This window comes from Cyclopterus lumpus, chromosome 11, assembly GCF_009769545.1.
Source record: "Cyclopterus lumpus isolate fCycLum1 chromosome 11, fCycLum1.pri, whole genome shotgun sequence".
Classification (NCBI taxonomy): domain Eukaryota; kingdom Metazoa; phylum Chordata; class Actinopteri; order Perciformes; family Cyclopteridae; genus Cyclopterus; species Cyclopterus lumpus.
In genome coordinates this window covers 15,377,297-15,397,634 of record NC_046976.1, presented here as the reverse complement: position 1 = coordinate 15,397,634, position 20,338 = coordinate 15,377,297, and the positions used below count along the sequence as shown (strand labels likewise).

The 20,338-nt window shown below is 45.1% G+C and overlaps 1 protein-coding gene across 2 annotated transcripts in view; it reads left to right on the top strand.

Annotated features, from left to right (window-relative positions):
* hivep3a (HIVEP zinc finger 3a) overlaps positions 1 to 18,134 on the top strand; it is a 32,141-nt gene extending 14,007 nt beyond the window's left edge. The window contains exons 1-6 of one of the 2 annotated variants that reach the window (XM_034546116.1): positions 2,327 to 2,533; positions 6,216 to 10,425; positions 10,964 to 11,142; positions 13,382 to 13,554; positions 14,646 to 15,253; positions 16,802 to 18,132. In XM_034546116.1, coding sequence (XP_034402007.1) covers positions 6,589 to 10,425; positions 10,964 to 11,142; positions 13,382 to 13,554; positions 14,646 to 15,253; positions 16,802 to 17,344 — 5,340 coding nt within the window. In that variant the 5' untranslated portion in view covers positions 2,327 to 2,533; positions 6,216 to 6,588 and the 3' untranslated portion in view covers positions 17,345 to 18,132. Of the gene's footprint in view, positions 1 to 2,326; positions 2,534 to 6,215; positions 10,426 to 10,963; positions 11,143 to 13,381; positions 13,555 to 14,645; positions 15,254 to 16,801 lie in introns of those variants that run through there. The other variant, XM_034546115.1, reaches the window with a different exon arrangement.
* The last annotated feature ends 2,204 nt before the right edge of the window (positions 18,135 to 20,338 follow it).

Here is a 20,338-nt window from a genome sequence, read left to right as displayed (position 1 = left end):
GTGAAAGGGCTCAACACTGGCAGCTCTGTCACCTCCAGAACAGACAAGTGGAGTAAGACCGATTTACTGAGCCAATATTAGTCTTCGTGTCGTGCTCAAATAATTTGACACCATACCAAAATATGTTGAAAGCAAAAAAAACACCTTTTTTATTTTCAGCAGGTGTGTGCCGCCTATAAACAGTCATTTCTCGTAAATTGCAAAGTATTTAGGATGTTATTTGTAAAAAAAAAGAAGAAAAAAAAGAAACTTTAAATAACGGCAATATCCTCTATTTTTGCCATGTGCAAGTAATTACATGCGTGTTCACGGATATATTACTAATGATACGTAGGCAGACGTGCAGTTAACTGAAAATGTAACCGTGAACAGTGATTTTCAGCGTAAAACTGTTTAATAACTAGAGATGCACCGATATTAATATCGGATATCGGTTAGGTACTCACTCAAATAGCTGGATCCGGTATTGGCTACAACGGGACGTTTTTGGTATTGGATGTCATGATTTTAATAAATAACAATTCAGTACATTTATTTCTGTATATTTATTCGTTACTCTTTGTTTTGCAATGTTAGGAAAGCAATGATTGAGTCGAGCTGGATGTTGCCTTGCAGGTAAAATAATGATCCCAGCCCCTTCCACACAGTGACACATGCAGCCTATGAAATACTCACTGGTATCGGATGGTTTCGGTAACCCAGGACCAATCCAATGTGGTGCAGGTGTTGCCAAAAAAAATTATAATTTGACAATACAATACTAGGATTTTATGGGAAAACTATTGTACACGACTAACACACGGGGAGTGCAGCTGTGGTTGACAATGGAGTAATTTCTGCGGTAATTTCTTCAATTATAAACCTGCTGATGAGTCTGAAAACCCCCCACATTGTCTTTTTGTTCAATGTTACTTGCTGTGATTGCGAAAAGAAGCGAGTATGACATTCCAGAAAATTGGCAAAAGAAAATGCATGTGAATGTGCGTTTCCATCCACTACTGATATGTACATATTAGGAGCTGGTTCATTGGCATTAAACAGTCGGTGGAACTAATTTAGGCTAAATCTGACCGGGGACAGCTGATGAAAATTGGCCTCTCTGGCTCACGTACAATTTTGACTGTTGATTGGTGTGCATTGTTCCTGAAAAATAAACAAATAAAATAACAAATAAATAAGAATTGTCCACCCACATCTCTTCCCCCAGGTTCTTTCATTGACGTTTTGTCTACCAGTCCACCAGAAGCCCTCAGTCCCATCACCTGACCTTCCCCGCCCACCCGCTCGGCTGTTTCCACCTTCCTTCATCAGCCCTGCAGCACACACACCAGCCCTTATCCCCCAGTCGGTTGCCAGATTGTCTTTGTTGTGTGTAAAACCAGGTTTATTTTTGAGAAATACAGGTAGAATCTTACAGTAGATTGAATTGATATCCAATCTGATGTTGGCAGTATTTAAAAGAGCGGCTTTAGAGGTGGCTTTTTAGGGTCAGGTAGCAGTTTATATAATAATGAAATCAAATTGTCTATCAGCAGCCTTAATCCAGAAATGTCACTACCACAGATCTTCGGATACCATTTCCACAAATTTGGAGCCCTACTCACAAGGACTCTCTGTTGCCCTGGGCTCGCTTCCATTCCCCTCCCAGCTTCTCCTTTTCCTGACCGCCTGCCTTCATCCCACCGGCTGGTATTCCCTCAATGCTCCACATGTCTGCAAGCTTTTAGCCTGCTGAAAAAAAAAAAGAAGTCAGTTGGCGGAGGGGTGGAGGGGGGGGGATGGGGGGAGACCCATGGGCAGAGAGTGATGTCAGAGCTGCCTGGATTCGTTTCAGCTGTGGCAGGAGCATGGATGCTGAGCTGTGGTGTGTGTGTGTGTGTGTGTGTGTGTGGACTTTCTCCAGAGCTGCTCTTTAAAAAACTGGATCCCTGTGCCCTTTTTGTAAAAAAATAAAATAAAATTCATGCGGGTCCTTAAATGTTTTCAAATTTTCCAGGGTTTTCTCAGAATGCAGCAGCAATAGCTCTCCGCCTATGCTGGAAAGAGAGACCTGAATGGGGAAACTGTGTTTAAAAAAAAAAAAAAAAAAAATGAAGTAACCCCCTTTTTCCGATCAAATTAAAACACCAACCACTCACCCGGCCCCTCTACCTCTCACCGCTTTGCCAGCTGTGCAGCTCGAGACCGCTGCCAAAAGAAACACAAGCTTACGTCAACTTCCAAATAAGGAGCTGCTACTTCACTTTGACCTGAAAGAGAAATGCTAAAAGGGGGGGGTGTATGAAGGAGGTGGAGATAGATATGGAGAGAGTGTCCCCTCCTCCTCATTCATACGCATAATATACTCCGCTACCTGTTTGTCAGCCCAGTGCACGTAGAGCGGAGACGCGATTACCCCTCTCTCTTCTCCGTCACTCTCATTCATCCTTTCTCTCTCTCTCTCTCTCTCCTTCACTTCACCTCCCTCTGGCTCCCTCTGCTCTCCCCGTTTCCAGTCATTCACAATCCGGAGGACAACACCACCTGCTACCAGGTAAAAATAAGAAAGAAAGAAAACCCATTGATATCCTCTCTGTCATCTGCAGTGATTTTGATGTGTTGTGAGGTGATGTGAGTGACATGATTTGAGGGCTGGGGGATTTTCTCCATTCAGGTTCTTTGTTATTGGCCAAAGGCTGCTACATCAATGAGCCAGTGTGGTGCTGAGAACCCCAAAACGAGACCCGCTCGTGGAATCATCTGAGCAAAGGAAGACATTTTAAATGAATATTTTGTTGTTGCTGTCTTAAACCCATGCAGACCGTGCAGCTTCTGCCGTGTGTGTGTGTGTGTGTGTGTGTGTGTGAGAATCAAGGAGAGGGAGAGTGTGTATAGTGAGTGATGGGTGGACTGTGTATGTATTAAAGCTCAGACCGGCAGTGAATGAGCTCCCTGTGTTGTGCATCCAACCTCCCTTGCTTGGCACTTCCCCCTGTGGACCGGGGAGCACTCCCAAGGTGCAAGCGTGCATGTGCGCGCGCACACACACACACACACACACACACACACACACACACACGGAGGAATGAATGGTTGTGAATGCACTGACTCCCCGTGGGCTCTCCTCTGTCCCCGCAGAGCGCCGCTATCAAGCTGCTGATGAAGCTGCGCTTTTTGACTCGACGGCGTTGCCAATACTCCTCTGACATTGTGGTGCACCAGCAGATGAGGGCATGTGTTGCTTCGTTCAGATGAGTCCGCGGGATGAAGATTTCGGTTGACGGTGGAACGAGTTTTCACTGTTTTCACTGTTTCAACAGGAAATTGTGAATGAAATTCCTACTTTTTGCCTCAACACCTGAATGATTTGAATCATCTCATTGTTTTGGCCCGTTAGCTAATATTCAAACCAATTTACATATTTATTTAATAGGAAAAAAAACAAAAGAAGGTTTTAAAATGGTTTATTTGATGGAATTGTTGAGAACGATATGGCTTAGTTTTTCATGGCAACTGGTCCAGTGTTCTTTGTCATCCCCATGGATGCCTTTTCCTCTCTGGTTCCTCCTGAAAGAATGGAGGAGTATCAGTGTACTACGGATTCAAGACTCCCAAAGTATTGATTTATTTTCTCCAAAAAGCCGTAGCTTCGAGGAGAGAGGCCCCTTCGCCTGCCTCGCTCTCTCGCTCTCTCGCTCTCTGTAGTCGGTGAGGATGCTGGAAGATAAATTTAGCCCTCCAGCTCTCCTTCCATCTGCTACCACATGGTTTAGGGCCGTTACCATAGGAACCACCGCTGGGTGCCCATTAGTGTGAGAGGAGGAAATTGACAAGATTTTAAAAAAGCCATTTATACAATATTCTCTTTTTTGTGTGGTGTGTGTGAATGGATGCAACATATCAGTTTTCTTTTTTTTTTTAATAAATACTCAACTTGAGGTGTTTCAGTGCCTGCGGATTTGAAGCTAACTCTGCAGATTGTATGCAGGAAATATATTTATTTTATATTGTGTCATTATATAAAGTAGCGCACACAAATGCAATACATATTTATATTGTAAACATTGCTCATATAACCGCCTAATGCTTTTATGAGAACAGTCAATTTTTGACAGGTTCATGTAAGACATTGGCAAAAGAAGGTGTAATTAGTAATATTAATGATGACTGCATTACATTAAGGAGTGGCGGCCCATGAATATAGTATTGTTCACAATGGCGCACTGGTGTGTCTCACAGGAACTAAGCCAGTGAGAAAATGGCTATTGTTATTAAAAAAATAAATAAGAGCACTCCACCCATTTAGCTTTGCACTCCTATAACATTGTCGGACTCTTGATGGACAGTTTAAAAAAAAAAAAGGTCATCTTTTATTCCATGCTTTCTTGCAAAAACCTTGCCCTTACCCACAATGCAACTTTATTGCTGCCCGGGAGGGCAAAGAGTTAATTATGTTGTGCTTAACTTGGCTAATGTAGCCTCGAGTTTTTCAAACTTGTAGTCTCAGCCTTCAACCAACGCTGACTCATGTGATGTCACTTGAGGCAAGGTATCAGATTTTGAACAACTCTTTCAAAAATGCCTAATACAACTTGTATGTAGTAGTTTACTTCCTGTAAACAAACTGTGTAGAATCAGTGGGGTTCCCTTTTTAAAAGGAGATGTATTGGTATTTGATGGATTTTAGTTTTAGATGGACGTTGGTATTCTTCTAGTAAATGTGTGTGCTTTTAATTAACACTGATGACATGTCACCCAGATTAGGAGAGCCTTCCTACAGTTCACCTAGAGAGAATTATTGAGGCTGAGAGCCAAGGACAGGAGGAAAACAGGATCCTTGTGGAGAGAAGGGTTGAAGGAAAAAAAACCTGTTTGCTAGGTTAATTTGCACCATAAGAGGTGCAAATTAATTTTAGTTAAATCCGGAAAAAGTGTGACACATGCGAGTGTAAATGAGCAGATGCATTGCATGATTTAAAAGGTGTCACTTGGTTTTAGTTGCCCTTTTTGTCCTGCAAGTTGTCCTGAAATGCTTTTCACTCTAGTGTGCGGAGGCTCTGAGCGTCTCACGGTCCCGATGATGTTACCTGTCTGACATACATTCAACACTCATAGTGTCACTGCAGGAGATGTTACGATGGATAAAACGGGATATTGGTTTAATATTCATCCAATGCTGGCACATATACTCTTCCCACAAGTTAAACCAAAGACGGTTATCCACCTGTCATCAGTAATTTGGATATAATCCAGGAGCTTTGCCGTCTTCCACCAGCACGTGGGTGTAGAAACCAGCTGGTCAGTGCGTGGGATGCCATGTTTACTGTTTCTGTATGCTGGCACAAAATAACATTGGGAGTTCTCTTCAGTATCTCCACTGATGCCACCTTGTGTATGCACTCACAGATAACAGACACCCCTTACCTTCATTTGGCTGGGCGTTTTTAAGTATTACCAATCAAAGATATAATGATCCAGACACTATTAGGTGATGAAGCAGACATCCACCTCCTCTAATGTGGTAGTACAGTACGGTAGTGCTCTCTGATGATCATCATTTTGCCTAAAGCGTGGTTTGAAGCTGGACGACGCAACCAACATGTCAACCCTGCAGTATTACTTCGAGCATGCTGAGACACTGTGCCAGGTTCACTTGCCACAGTTCCTTCGTTCATCGCAGTGTAAATAATTATGCAAAGAAAAGGCAATTCCATTAAAACAACAAAAAAAGGTGCTTTGATGAAATTATAATATGAGTAACTCCTTTGTCAACCAGGAGGATTTGTATTACAATTACATTTATATGGTTTTATTGGCTTGAAAGATTCAGAAAAAAATCAATCTTGCCAAAGCATCAACATAATAATAATAATATTCTTCATTGGGTGTCGTTTTTCTCTTGCAGGATTGACTTTTATTGTGGTCTATGTTCTTGAAATAAGTAATGCATCTCAGATTATGCTGTATCGAAATATTCCTGTCTCTCTTGGAATCGTCGTTTTCATCTGCTACCTCCTGATATATTTTTATACGAAATTGTTACATAATCCATTCTAATTTAACAGTATTCAACAGTCGCGGAAAAGTGAGAGCTGAATGTTATGACACATATAGTGATTATGTAACATAAAACATAATTATCTATATTTGGCAAGCGAAGGGGTCAGAGGGTTGTCTGTGTTTCGAAGTTGAATTGTATGCACGGTTTTTATATAATGAGTTGTTTGTCTTCACAGATCTTCATGTTGAGAAGAGGGAAGAGTCATACATTCCACTGAGTTAACTGAGCATCCGACTGTGCGGCAGCAAGACTGGCCGAGTGCATCACGATGGGACACTTTAAGTTTGCATGGCAGAGGACTTCCTCCACAGCACACGACACATCGCGGCTGCATTCTTTGATGCCGCCGTTCTACATTTGATGGCACCATTCTGCTGTCAAGCCATACAGTCTACGCAAAACAAGTGGAAACTATGAAGTAAACTAAAGTGGATACAATTCGATAGAATTCACTCATCTTCAACCCATTCTCCAGTTAATGATTTGGATTGAAGTCTGTCACAGGCAGACGCATCCCACGTGTCTACCTGAGGCTGTCCTTCCATTTTATGGAGGCCTTGCATAGTCGCTTGACGACTGGGGAGCAGTCCGGAGGTCAAGAGCATTGTCAACCAGAGTCTCCTCACCGAGGACCGCAGCCCAAGTCTCCCTCCCAACCCCGGCAGCAAAAGCAAACTGGCTCCCCAAAGCCCCATGGCACACTGCAGCAGCCCAAACAGTCCAGAAGACAGCATCCTGAACGTAAACGTCTCAGGCACCAGCGACCGAGCATTGACTCGGATGCGGCGGTTGAACACAATCATGAGGCAACAAAAGCAACCACGGTTTCTAGTTTGTCACCAAGCTCAACCACCTCAGCAGGTGGCCCCGCCCAGTCTAAACCAGAAACCCAGGAAGGCACCACAAAACAAAAACGTGAGCGCAAACCTCAGAGACCAGGCAAATACGTCTGCACTTACTGCGGCCGTGCATGTGCAAAGCCGAGTGTCCTACAGAAACATATTCGCTCCCACACAGGGGAAAGACCATATCCCTGCGCCCCGTGTGGCTTCTCTTTTAAGACCAAGAGTAACTTGTACAAGCACCGCAAATCGCACACCCACAGGGTGAAGGCAGGTCTAGCACTTGGGGAGCTGAGAACTTTAGAAGAGCAAGTCACTGAGTCAGAAGATGAAACCAGACAGCTGGTATCATCCTCTTCCCTCGCAGACAGGCAAAGCAGTGTAGCCTCAATCACGAGTCCAGACACAGACGGGGTCAAAGATTGCACCGGAGGAAACGATGACTCAAATGCAGTGAAAAAGAGACTGGCCTTGCGTCTCAGTCGAGGAAAACATGGTCCTCGAGACTCATCTGATGAAAAGACATCATCTCTAATTTTAGGGAGTAAAGGTAGTACAGAATCAGGCTATTTCTCTCGCTCTGAAAGTACTGAGCAATCACAGGACAGCCCGCCGAACACAAGTGCCAAAAGCTATGCAGAGATCATCCTCGGCAAATACGGGCGTCTCGGACACCTACAGAGGATGTCCCGGCAACATAACCAGCAGCCCTCTGGTCAGGAGGACAAAAGCATCGCATTCACAGTCCCCAAGAAGCAGGTCATTGATCACATCACCAAACTCATCACTATCAACGAGGCAGTGGTTGACACCAGTAAAATTGACAGCGTAAAGCCGAGGAGATTCTCACTCTCCAGGAAGAATAGTTCAGAGTCCCAAAAGAGTTCATCTGTGAAAGACACATTCATTCACAGCCCTAAAGCTGGAGATCTGGGCTATAAAAACAGTGGCTCCATCACCATGGGAGTTCCATGTGAAAAATTTCATCATCCGTCCCAAAATGTGGAGCGGCCAGCTGGCCAAACATCCACTGCCCCTTTGGTGAGAAGTCACTCAATGCCATCTGCAGCAAGTTCATTTGACGCCTCCAGTGGTGGCCTCAGTAAGTTCCGCTTAACTCAGTCCTTCGATGAACGGCAGCCCTCTGAAACACAGGCATCCCGTCGTTACCGGATGCTAAAGCGGCAGCCAGCTATCGAAATCCCACTTGGTGCCGAACTTACAAAAGAAGAACAAGAGGGTTCTCGTTCACTTTACACAGACGTCGTTACCACTGTGCCTGACCACAAGCAAAGCCAACCGCAGCCGTATGAGTGCGAGGCCTGTGGCACGGGATGCAAGGATTGGGAGGGTTATAAGAAACACAAGAAAAGCCTGTGCTTAGTACATCATCCTAAAAATGAGGTGGTAATTAGTCAAACGGGGTGCTCGCAGCTGATTAACCACGCAGTCAGAGCAGGGGCTTCAGCAATGCGCAAGAGACGGAAAGAAGAGAGTTTTGAGTTTGATGATCCCTCTTCTCCTTCATTACCTTCTCCGGCCCTCTTGTCAGGACAGTGTAAAGATGAAAGCAATGTAGCTTACGAGGGTCCCCGGAGACCTGCACTACAAACCTGTTCAGTAATTCAACATACTCGTTCGTTTGAAAAACAGGAATCTTTTTGCAATGATAGTCAAGGCGCCATGGCAACAAAAAACTCTCCACCTCATGAAGAATATCAACTGGTGCCTCGGAAACAACCCCAGTGTTCGACAGAACTAACAACTCGGAAGCTGGTCCTGCAACACAGCGTGCAGGTCCCAGAAATACTGGTTACAGAGGATTCAAACACAAGGGCATCAACCTCATTAGAGCCAACATCCACAGTAACGCATTCAGAGAAACCTGATGAGTTTCAGTGGCCACAGAGAAGCCCCTCTCTGGCCCAGCTCCCCATTGAAAAGCTTCCCCCAAAGAAGAAGCGCTTACGTCTAGCCGAGGCTGCCCAATCCTCCGGGGAATCCAGTTTTGAATCTATATCCCTCCCTCGCAGCCCTAGTCAGGACAGTAGTGCATCGTATGCATCGAGTCGTTCCACATCCTTTGAAGAGACAAATAGACCAGACATGGAGATCGCAGGTTCAACACCACTGAGGAGATCAAGAGCTCCTCACATGTTGGCGGTGCCTGGGGTGCATCAGCACCGAGAGATGAGGCGCTCAGCATCTGAGCAGGCGCCTCATGACCCACAACAGAGTGTCCTCATGGCTGAGACCCGCAGTAAGTCTTTCGACTACAGTTGTCTGTCGCCTGAGCACTCTGCAGTTGGCTGGAGAGAAAGAAGAAAGTGTCTCCTTATGAGACACACTGCTATTAGAGATCCAGATGAGGAGGAGCAGCAGCAGTGTGCCATACCGAGACGTAGTCCCGAACATGTCAGCTCCACCCCATCTTCGAAAGCGAGCCCGACTTCTGTGTACTGCAGCAGGTCTCCTACCTCCCCTTTATCAGGTGACACGGTCTTGCGTAATCCAGTAAGATTACAAGGCAAAGAGCGCTTCTCTCAGTGGAAACTCAGTCAAAATATTCAGTTGACGGGCAGCTCAGAACTCACATGTATAGATCATGTAAAAAAAGAGGCCTCACACATCCAAACAGAGCAGCCGCCTCCTCAAGCAACGCAACCCTATCCAACACATGGACCATCGGGGGCAGCCAGAGCTCACTATCTCCCCATGTCTACAGGGCTGAAGCTAGAGATTCCTTTGCTCCACGATGATTATTCTGAGGTTCGAGTAAATCCCTCTCGCATCCAGCACTCTGTGCCTCACATCACTTCCAGTCTGGAACTCATGAGGCCAGTCCCGTCTCCAGCGGTAGCGGTGCGTCTCCAAACAGACACACTCACCCTAGCATGTGCCATATACACTACATTTTCTCAGTCCACCTCCCCCAGGCCACAGGAGGCGGTTGATGCTGTATCACACAATATGGGCATCCCAACAGCTGAATACAGAAACAAAAGTCCAGACCCTCAATTGCGGTCTGACGATGGCCTGAAGATATCAGGCTCAGGAGGCAACAAGCGTATGCTTTCCCCTTCAAACAGTATAGAGCTCCTCCCTGGGTCACAGCAGCAGCAGAAACGAGTAAAGGAAGAAGAGGAAGGGGAGTTGGGATGTGTCGACGAGGCATCAGTGGACACATGCAATCAGGAACTCAAAAAAGAAAATCAGACATGTCTACCCAGTGTTTGTTCTCCCATTGCACATGTTGGCCCATCATACCCCAGTCTGCTGTCCAACACCTGTAATAGCTGGTGCTATTTGAACTACATTAAACCAAACCCATCGACTCTGGATGAACAGAAGCCCTCAGTGTATTCATCGTGGTCCACCAGCAGCTATGACCCCAACCCACCTGGCCTCTCAAGCAAGACGGCTCTCTCTCTGCTGCACTGCAAGCAGAGGCTCAGTCCCTCCATCTACACTGTATCCCCCATGTCAGTCAGGACAACCGAGTCAATGGAGCAAGAGGACAACAAAAGGCCGTGCTCCTCTGAGGTAATTACTAAATAATTACAATTGTAAATCTGTATTTAAATAGCACTGTGTGTAAAAAAAAAAAAAAAAAACCACTTGAGAACATCTGGGAATTTCACATTTATTTGCCTGATCCACAAAATAGAGGCACACGGAAGAGAGGTTAGTTGACATGCAATAAAAGATGTTAAACACATTTGAAACCAAGTTACCACTTTTAGATGGTTGGTGACAAAAACTGTGGAGCCTAAATTCAGGATCCAGGGGGCATCCCTGGCATGGTTTACTTCATCGGTCAGCACAGAAAGCCTCTTGGCTTTTTCTTCAGGTGCATAGAAGGTGCACGATCGTGTGGCAAGATTATAACAAGCAAGATTATAACAAGCATATATATTTTTATATATATATATATATATATAATTCTTAACAATGATGGAAACATATATGTGCTTTAACAAATGCTATTAAACACAACGTTCAATGAGACTTCCCAATTTTTTTCTCCCTGGGCATGCTGGAGCAGAGTTGGTGAATTTGCCCATGTCTCTTTCGGGTGCAGGTTTACAGCCGGTCGTACTGCAGAGACCACGAGGGAACGAGGAAGGCACCGCTGTCAGCAGATGAAAACAGGTCAGACAGAAAAGAAGAGAGGGAGGATGAGAAGAAGAGCGTGGAGGAGGAAGTACAGTCATGCTCCATAAATAAACAACCTCCCGAAGTTTGGATCCCTGAGAGAGGGTGAGTATGAACTTATGACGGCTCAGCATTTCAGTAAAAGAACATTAGCTAATAAAATCCAGTTTCCCCGTGACATAATGTCTGTATTTACAGTGTTACCTCCCCCTTATTCCTGCTTGCGTCGTATATTGTGGAATGTTGTGGAAACCGGTGTCTGTTGTCCACCACGTTGGAGAGGCCAAGGGTTGGCTGTCTGTCGACGGGCTGTAGCCAGGAAACTACCTCGTTCCTTTTGCGCCTGTAGAGATTCATTTACACCAACCATCAACCAGCCAATCACATGGAGCAGCAGCACGTTTCATCATCTTCCACTGACGCCAATGGAATGAGTAGAGCATATACACAGTATATACATGTACACACATGGCATCAGGGGGGGAGCCTGCCATACTGAATGGGATTAGGCAGAAAAACAGACAAACACTGGGCTGTGATGAGAGATCACCAAAGGGAACTCAGTTGGTCCTAAAACAGTAGTCGGGTACCAATAGGACCAGTTTGTCATGCTGTAGTCATTCGCCCTGTCATTCGCAATCTGAGGAAGTCAAATCAAGTGGAAACGTTTTAAGACAGACGGACAGAATTGTTTGTGTAGAATATATCAAATAAAAACACAATAGGCTGTAATGCACTAACACACATCCAACAGTGTAACCGCTGTTCTAAATCAGGTTTTAATACAGCATATTGAATGGTATAATCAAATTTAAAAGGTGTGTCACCGTAGCAGCCGTACTTCTGCTGAAATTACTAGAAATCGACTCACAATGAGTTAAAACTGAACTGTGAGCAACACACCCGGAGGTGTGTTTCTATATCAGGAGACATAGAAAACAGTGGGCTCTTTGTGTTGTTTGTCAGGACGCGTTGCCATGTACAGTGTGATTCTTTTTCATGTTATTGAATTTAAATGGTAATAGTCAACGGGTCATGAAGGTCATTTAATCCATGTAAAAAAAAATAAAAAATAACATGAACAGCAATGACTGATCTTGAGGTAAAGTTAAATGCAGTACGCAAATATGTACGGTGTGGATTTATTTTGACACGGTTCTGTTATTTATTTGTCTTAATTGAAGCACGCGCACTTCTCAAATTAAATTTGCAGCGAGGTTAAACCAGACACGCTCAGTACTCCTGATACCCATCAGAAATAAACGCTGCTGCGATGCGGCCGAGTGCAGGGAGGTGCCATCTGTGTGTCTCTTTTTGGTTTGGGAGTGTATGTGTGTGTGTGTGTGTGTGTGTGTGTACAAATCCCTGTTGTGACTCATGTTGACGCTCCTCACAGCCTTCCTAAAAGAGTGAGTCATCCTCGCGCCTGCTCGCTTTCTCCTTCACTGTCTGTTCAGTCCGTCTGAGGGACGAAAAGACCAAACTGAGGCAGAGAGGAAGTTGAACATTGCTGTTTTCTGTTGTTAGGAAAGGCGAAGGCCGAAGCACTGAGACTCCAGCCTTGGGCGTGAATAGGTGCTGCATGAAAAGCCTATGAATACAGCTGTTTCATAGTGTAGAGTAAAGTAAGAGTAAAGTGTCCCGGCATGATTATAAAGTGTTTCTCTCTCATTCACTTTTTCAAGACCGTAAAAGCCACCGTTAATGATACATGCCGAGTTTATCCAGCCATGAAGCCTGCAGCGAAAATAGGAAGAAAAAAAAAAACAGCCGCTTATAATCAGAACGATTGTTTCTCGTAGGAATGTGTTTTCATTTTTCTGTGTTTTTTCATGCTTATTTGGAGCAGCAGCTGGTCTGGGCCAGGGTTTCCCTCCCTCTCTGGCCTGTTTTTATTGGCTGGCTGCAGCAAACCCCCAGACCTTGGGCCACATCGTAGGCTCCCCCCTTGTTTGGACATGGTGGTGGTATGAGCTGTGATGGGGTTATAAGGCAGTGGGAGGGGGTGTCTGGTTTTGGCTTATGAAAGCTGCTCTGTTGAAGCTAAAGTGGGTGCCTCGCTGAGGGACCCTCAGTGTACATGGAGGGGTGGACCCCGGCCCAGCTGCCACAGTGTGAGCTAACTGTGTAGAAAAGGCCAGACAGATAGTGTACTTACACTGGATAAATACAGGCACTAAAGAGCTGCTTACAGGTGCTAAAGTGCCTGCAGACAGTCTGTCGGCTCCAGTTACACTCGTATTGATTGTGACTATCATCCCGAGAGGAGCGGCATCAATGGACAACTGACAGAGCAAAGCTCTGAGGGCGAGACTAAGACCTCCTGCTCTCTTCACACCCACAGATCGAACGAGAAGTATGCTCTCGTGCCCGGTGGAGGTGGAGGGAAGTGCCAATGTGAGGACTGTGGATTCCACCTTAAGAATACCACCGGTGTGCCGCAAAAGTGCCCCCGTCGCATCACAGAATCCCCGCCATACAACTGCAAACGCAGCGACCGTTCTCTCGAAGCCAAAGGTAAGGGAATCGCGAGTGACGCCTGTGTTCATTGTGCATCCATCACGAGCTCAGCCTCTGTCTGTCGTGTTTCACAGGAAGCCTCATTGAACACTTCAGATCAGAGTCCCGTGGAGAAGAAATCTGTTGTTACCCAGATGGCACAGATGATGTTATGCTATGCTGTTATATTTTATGAACTAGCAAACATCAGCCACGAGTGCCACTGTTCTTTTAATGCTAAAGACTGTTCAAGTCCAACTGACATTAAACTGCATGCTTTTGTTCATAATACAAAGAGGCTTTGTCAATGACGTTGTACTGACTTTTCCATCTTAGCTTACCATTAGCATCCACGTGAGCTTTCTGGTTATTATCTCCTTATCTATGCACGTGGACCAGCATGTGTGACACCTCTGTGAGCTGAGGAAGCATCAAACAAATATCCACCGGGGGAAAATGTTTCAGCTTTAGCACACTGAAGCAACCAGGATGTGCTTTGACACGGTTGGTTTGTCTTTGTGTCATGCCGCCATCACCTTCCACCTACAATAGATTAAATATCTGAGCAGTTTTATGATATAATGTACAGCGCGTGGGTCTGACGTCGTCCTAGTAACATGCTCTGAAAAACAATGACCACTATTAACTTAAATCAGTCCCCTGCCCACACAGCACCAGGATGGGCATACAGCGGTCATGTAACTGTTATGATCAAGGCGGCTGGTCAGACTGTGGTGACTACTGCTGTAACCTGAGACACACGCGATTGTCTTTGAATTGATAAATAACAGCGCTCGCACTCTGTTGACTTCCACACTTTGTCACTTTGATTGAGCCTCTGCATTTCTCATTTGTTTGAAGAGAAACGTAAACATTGGTTCTGTGCATATCGAAATCTCGGGCGTCCAAGATGTAAGAAACATGGGAAAGGAAACATGGGAGAGGCTCTTAGGGAAGAAATGTGGTAGGACTGTGGATTCCACTGTATTTATGTGCATTGGATGGCTAATCAATATCTGATACTGTAAATTAATTTAACTACAGTATGGAGTTGGTGTTAACGTAAAAACACGAGTTGAAAAAGAGACTTTTTTTTTTTTCTGTCCTAGGAGTCTGTGAAGAACGTTCACTTCACCCAGATGATCAAAAAGATCCTCAGCACTCTGATCGGGGGAAAAGTCCACATGAGGAGGCAGACGATGCAAGAGACCAAGATGGCCGACCTGGTGAAGACAGCCGGGCCACGGTGGCTGAAAGCTCTCACACTGCCTCCTCTGACAGTGAGAAGTCTCATCCAGGAGGCCAATCAATGGAGCCTGAACCCAGCCGGTCCGTCCCGCTTTCCCCCGAGGGTTCGACCCCGAAGAGCTCGGCCAGCGCCAGGAGGGCCTTGTTCGCCCGCAGGCGCTTCGACGCGTCAGCATCGGCGTCCTCCGGAGGCTCGCGCTCTCCGAGCACTCACGCCCTGAATCCGCGCAGGGAGCCGTCTCCACCTCGTAGCCCGTCACCCGGACTTCACCAGTCCCCTGCTCCCCTCTCCTCCCCCTCCTCACCCGGTTGTCGTGTCTCCACCTCCACACTGAGACCAGTCTCCCCAGTTCGAGGTCTTTCTCCTGTAACGGTCCGGTCCCCTGGGCCTCCAGGCTCCCTCGCAGACTCCTTCGCACCGTCTCAAGCTTGTCTTCACCCAGGAGACCGATCGTCTAATGCAAGAGCGGTGAGTCGCTTCAGCATTACAACACGTGACACAAGACCTCCTGCAGCATTTTCATTATCTTTCTACGTATAATCTAACCCAGCCATTGTTGTGGTCTTAGTCTGAATCCGTCACAGATGCTCTGTTTTCGCCGTGCGTATAATTAACGCTGGTCAAGCCGTGGCATTTGTTCAAACCACAGTCTTCACTCACCTGTGACTTCCATCTCGGTTGGACGACAGTTTTAAATACATCAGCTTTTGGCTCACAAAGCTAATCTTGTGCAGCTCAGTTAAATCCCAGTGAGTCAACATCTAGAACAAATATAGATAGGCTGGTACATATGAGGCTATTTTAAAAAGTCGCACATTTATTGGAAAAGGGAAGTAAAGGCAACTCTTCTTGTTTTATATCACTCAAACCGAGCCTGCAGCGCCGAACCTTAAAATAATGCAGGAGAGCTCCCAAATAGACGCAGCATGTTGTCTCTGGGCAGCAGGCGATTTAAAACGAGACGCGGGCCGATCGTCGAGCACCAGAGATCTGAACCACATGTCGACGACAACAACAACGTGGGTGAATCGGTTCCCCCGAATTAAATAAATAAAAATGAAAAACAGTTTTATTTTCCTCGTAACCTCGCCACTTCCTCCTTACACTAATTTAGGTCTCACCGGAGGAGATACTAGTTCACATTCTCTGCAGTTTTTTTTTTTTTTTCTGCACACAAAGACATACCTGTTTACATCTGAGCGACACCTGTACACTGGGTGTGTCTAGTAAGGGGAACAATATTTAAATACCTAAATATTGGATGGGTACAGATATGTGAATATATGCTCAAATAAGAACCACAGTTGACTTTCTTTATGATCTTTCTTATATATATTTGTTTACCGCCCGCTTTATTATGTCACTTTCTACCGACATCGCAATTCTGCGCCGTTAAGCCAATCACGTCACGATCCTACCACTCCTGGCTCCCACTTCACGCACACACACACACACACACGCACACACACACACACACACACACACTCTCCTCCCGTACAGCCAAAAAAAAAAAGAAAAGCACTATTTATAAACGTAGCTCTCTTTATCCTTGTCCTCCTTGTGTGTTCTGTTCCCACATTCAGTACATGCCTCTACTGTACATCAACTTACTGGACTCTTGATATCCAAACTGATAGCTATTATGAATACAAAATCGGATCTGAACAATAAATCCAAATTGAGGACAAAGGCTAGTGGATGCAGAGAGAATGTCCCATAGTCCAGCTTTGAAATGGAAATAATGTATGAACTGTCTGCACCTCTGTCGGTGACCTGAGGTGAACCCCACATCTGTCAGCTTCAGCTGCTAATACAATGTCACACTCACAGAGGCGGCTTCAAACTAATCACACTCGGTTCCAAAAGTCAATTTAACACATTTATTTGCTTGGTGCTAACTTACAGCTCTGTTGACTTTAACAGTTGTGTTAATTGTTGTTCACAACACTTTCTTTTCTTTTTTTTCTGTGTGCTGACCAAATCCTTAAAGTTTCACTTCCCCTTGTGTTGTTGTAGTTTGTGGATAACGTTGGTCTGACCCACACCACCCCACATCACACGCGGCCTCGCGGAGCCCACACCCTCCTGAGTCACCTCCCTATGCACTCCCAGCAGCCGAACAGGGCCCCCAGCCTCCTGCTTCCCATCGGGGGGATTCACATGATTCAGCCCAGGTCCACCCTCCCTCTGTACAGCCTGGTGAGCAGCCCCGCAGCAGCCACGGCAGGCCCCGCCGGGAGATCCTGGAAACTAAGTGACGCTCCGAAGGGGAGGTTTCCTCTGCTGCAGCACCAGGATACCCTCAAAGAGCCGTCGCCCAACAGCCGGGCCGGCACGCAGGACCCCGAGGCATCGGGGGGCGTGTCCGGGAGCGGCCGATCGGACGCTTTATTGCACAGAAACGGTCGGGGATGCTTCGGCGTCCGGCAGCCGTCCAGCACCGGGACAGAGACAAGGCCTCCGGAGGTCGTCACGGACGTACACGTTACAGAGGTGTGTGTTTACCCCCAGTCCACTCAAGGCCAAAAAAAGGCTCCTTCCTCCCAGACACAACTCTGATAGGAGGGAGCGTCTGAAGGGACAGTGCAAAAGACCAGAGCCTGTTGTCAAAACACAGCACTGGTTTGGAGACCGAGGACAAAAGGCAAGAGCACTTCAGCACCGCTTCTGAATGACGCTGTTATGTAATCATATGAATAATATATAGACACTATGTTAATTATGCAGTATGTTTTGTAAATCTTTTTTTACCCTCTTGTTTGATGTCATCGGTGTTAATTTATTTATGTGCTATTATGCAAATTCTGTACTATATGCAAAAGCAGCTGGAATGAAGATAGACAAAGTTTTAAATCAGTTTCCCTATTAACCCATTTGACAGCTCTGATATACTATTGCTGTGTTAATGTACTGTATTACCAAAATGGATATAGAAAGGTACCGCAAATATTTATTCACCCCGACCAGTATTTTGAAGTGCAATTTTATGTCGAGATTGTGTCATTCTTAAAAGGCTGTGATTATTATTTGTCAGTTTTTGTTGTTGTTGTTGTTGTTGTTGTCTTTGTTTGAGTTCAAAGAAGCAGGGTTACGATCACCTCCTTTTCTAATGTCTTCAGGAAAAGAAAAGTTTCAGATGAAGACATTTTGGAGTGCACTGACAAATAATTTGATATCCAGAGGAAACCTGTTTCACGTACATGGTAGCTACGGTACAGTTTCTTTTCATAAAACAGATACATGTATTTTTGTGTTGTTGCTTTTATAAATGATACAATCACTCTGTCATCTTCATGTTTACCATTAAACTTCTCATTTTTACAGATTTATATTAAAACTGTTACACGTGTGTGTTTTTTCTTTTCTCAATAAGTTCTTCCTCCCTTTTTTTTTTTTTTTTTTTTTTTTAAATTCTAATTTATGGATAGAAATCGATTTGCTGCTCGGAAGTCAGGAAAAGCACACAAAGAAATGTGAAACTCAACTGTGAAGGAGAATGATTGTAAATTTAGAGTATTCGATTTCTAGTTTAAATGTCAGCTGCCCGATATTACCAAACACCTCCTACAATCAATCTGCCAGACCTTTGTGTTTGTGGCACAATTTACATCACTTATTGACACGGGATGCAAACTATCTGCACAGTATTCCACTTAACTTTTAAATGCACTGCAATTTAAAAAAAAAAGCTAATCAACACATGGCTGTTGCCTCATAGTTAGAAAAATGTTCCACATTTGTTTCCTTTCTTTAAATGTCTCCAACACAACCTTCAAACCGTAGGCACCCAGAAATGAATTAATCAGACATTCAGAAAGTGCAACTGATTTTTGGTTCTAGAAATGATTGATGATAATGATTATTGACAAAACGTGTTGACTTGCACTATATACTAAAGGCAACGCCTCGATAAAATCTCTTCACTCTGCTGTGTGCTTTATCCAGAGAAATTAGGATACTTCATTTGGAGAAAGGATGTTGCCGTTGAATTTTTTTTACCGTAATCTTCAATGTGAGGACCACAGAACTAGAGTTGTTGGGCAAATAACAACAACCCTTTTTTTGGGTTGAACTAACCCTTTGAAGAGCTTAAAAATAAAAAGCCTGAAAAGCTTTATTTAGTTTTCCCGAAAGACTGACTGTGGCACCACACTGTGGTTGTGGTAAGATTGTATTTGGTGTTGAAATTCCACCTCTTAAAAAATGTGTTGTATAGCCTTCCTCGATTTAATCTTGTTATTTATTTTTTAATTGTGTGGTGCTTTACTGAATCATTCTTTTCTCTCCTGTGCTGATTTGGCCGTGGAAGCAGCTTGTCTTTGTTTCCCGGAGCTGAAGGTGTCACATGTGGCCACTGGGTGGCAGTAGAAAGCTACTTTAGGTCCATCTTGGCTCATGCTGCCTGTGAGCTGAAAGGGATGACGTGACACACTTGAAAGTAGCAGACCGGATACTGTTTTCAATCATCCAGCAGATAACAGACAATACAGCAGGAATAATCCCATAGAAGTTACTTTTACATATTTATTTCTAAGGAGAGACACGATAGGAAAAAACAGTGGTTTTTTTTAATGATCTGGTCAATTTTGAGTGCTGGGCTGTTTTGCATCCATACAATGTCTTTACATTACGTTACATGTCATTTTGCTGACACTTTTATCCAAAGCGACTTACAATAAGTGCATTAAACCATGAGTCCAAACTCAGAACAACAAGAATCAAGCAAGTACAATTTCTTCAATAACGTTAAACTACAAAGTGCCATCAGTAAGAGCCATTTAAGTGCTACTAAAGTGTTAAACTACAAAGTGCTATCAGTAAGAGACATTTAAGTGCTACTAAAGTGCTACTACGGCTCTACCTTCCCTATTCAAGGTATAGTCGAAAAAGATGTGTTTTTAGTTTGCGACGGAAGGTGTAGAGACTTTCTGCTGTCCTGATGTCAATGGGGAGCTTGTTCCACCAATGAGGAGCCAGGACAGCAAACAGTCGTGATTTTGTTGAGTGTTTAGCTCGAAGTGAAGGAGTCACAAGTCGATTGGTAGAAGCCGAGCGAAGTGAACGGGCTGGGGTGTACGGTTTGACCATGTCCTGGATGTAGACTGGACCCGATCTGTTCGCAGCACGGTACGCAAGTACCAATGTTTTGAAGCGGATGCGGGCGGCCACCGGTAACCAGTGAAGGTCGCGGAGAAGCGGAGTAGTGTGGGTAAATATCGGGAGGTTGAAGACCAGTCGAGCAGCTGCATTCTGGATGAGCTGTAGAGGTCGAATGGCATTAGCAGGTAGACCTGCTAATGCCATTCGACCGCTTGTATCCAGGTAGACCTGGATACAAGCGGTCGAAATGAGCTTCCTCCGTAGGGTGGCCGGGCTCAGCCTTAGAGATAGGGTAAGGAGCTCGGACATCAGGGGGGAGCTTGGAGTCGAGTCGCTGCTCCTTCGTGTCGAAAGGAGTCAGCTGTGGTGGTTCGGGCATCTAGTCAGGATGCCTCCTGGACGCCTCCCATTAGAGGTTTTCCGGGCACGTCCAACTGGTAGGAGGCCCCGGGG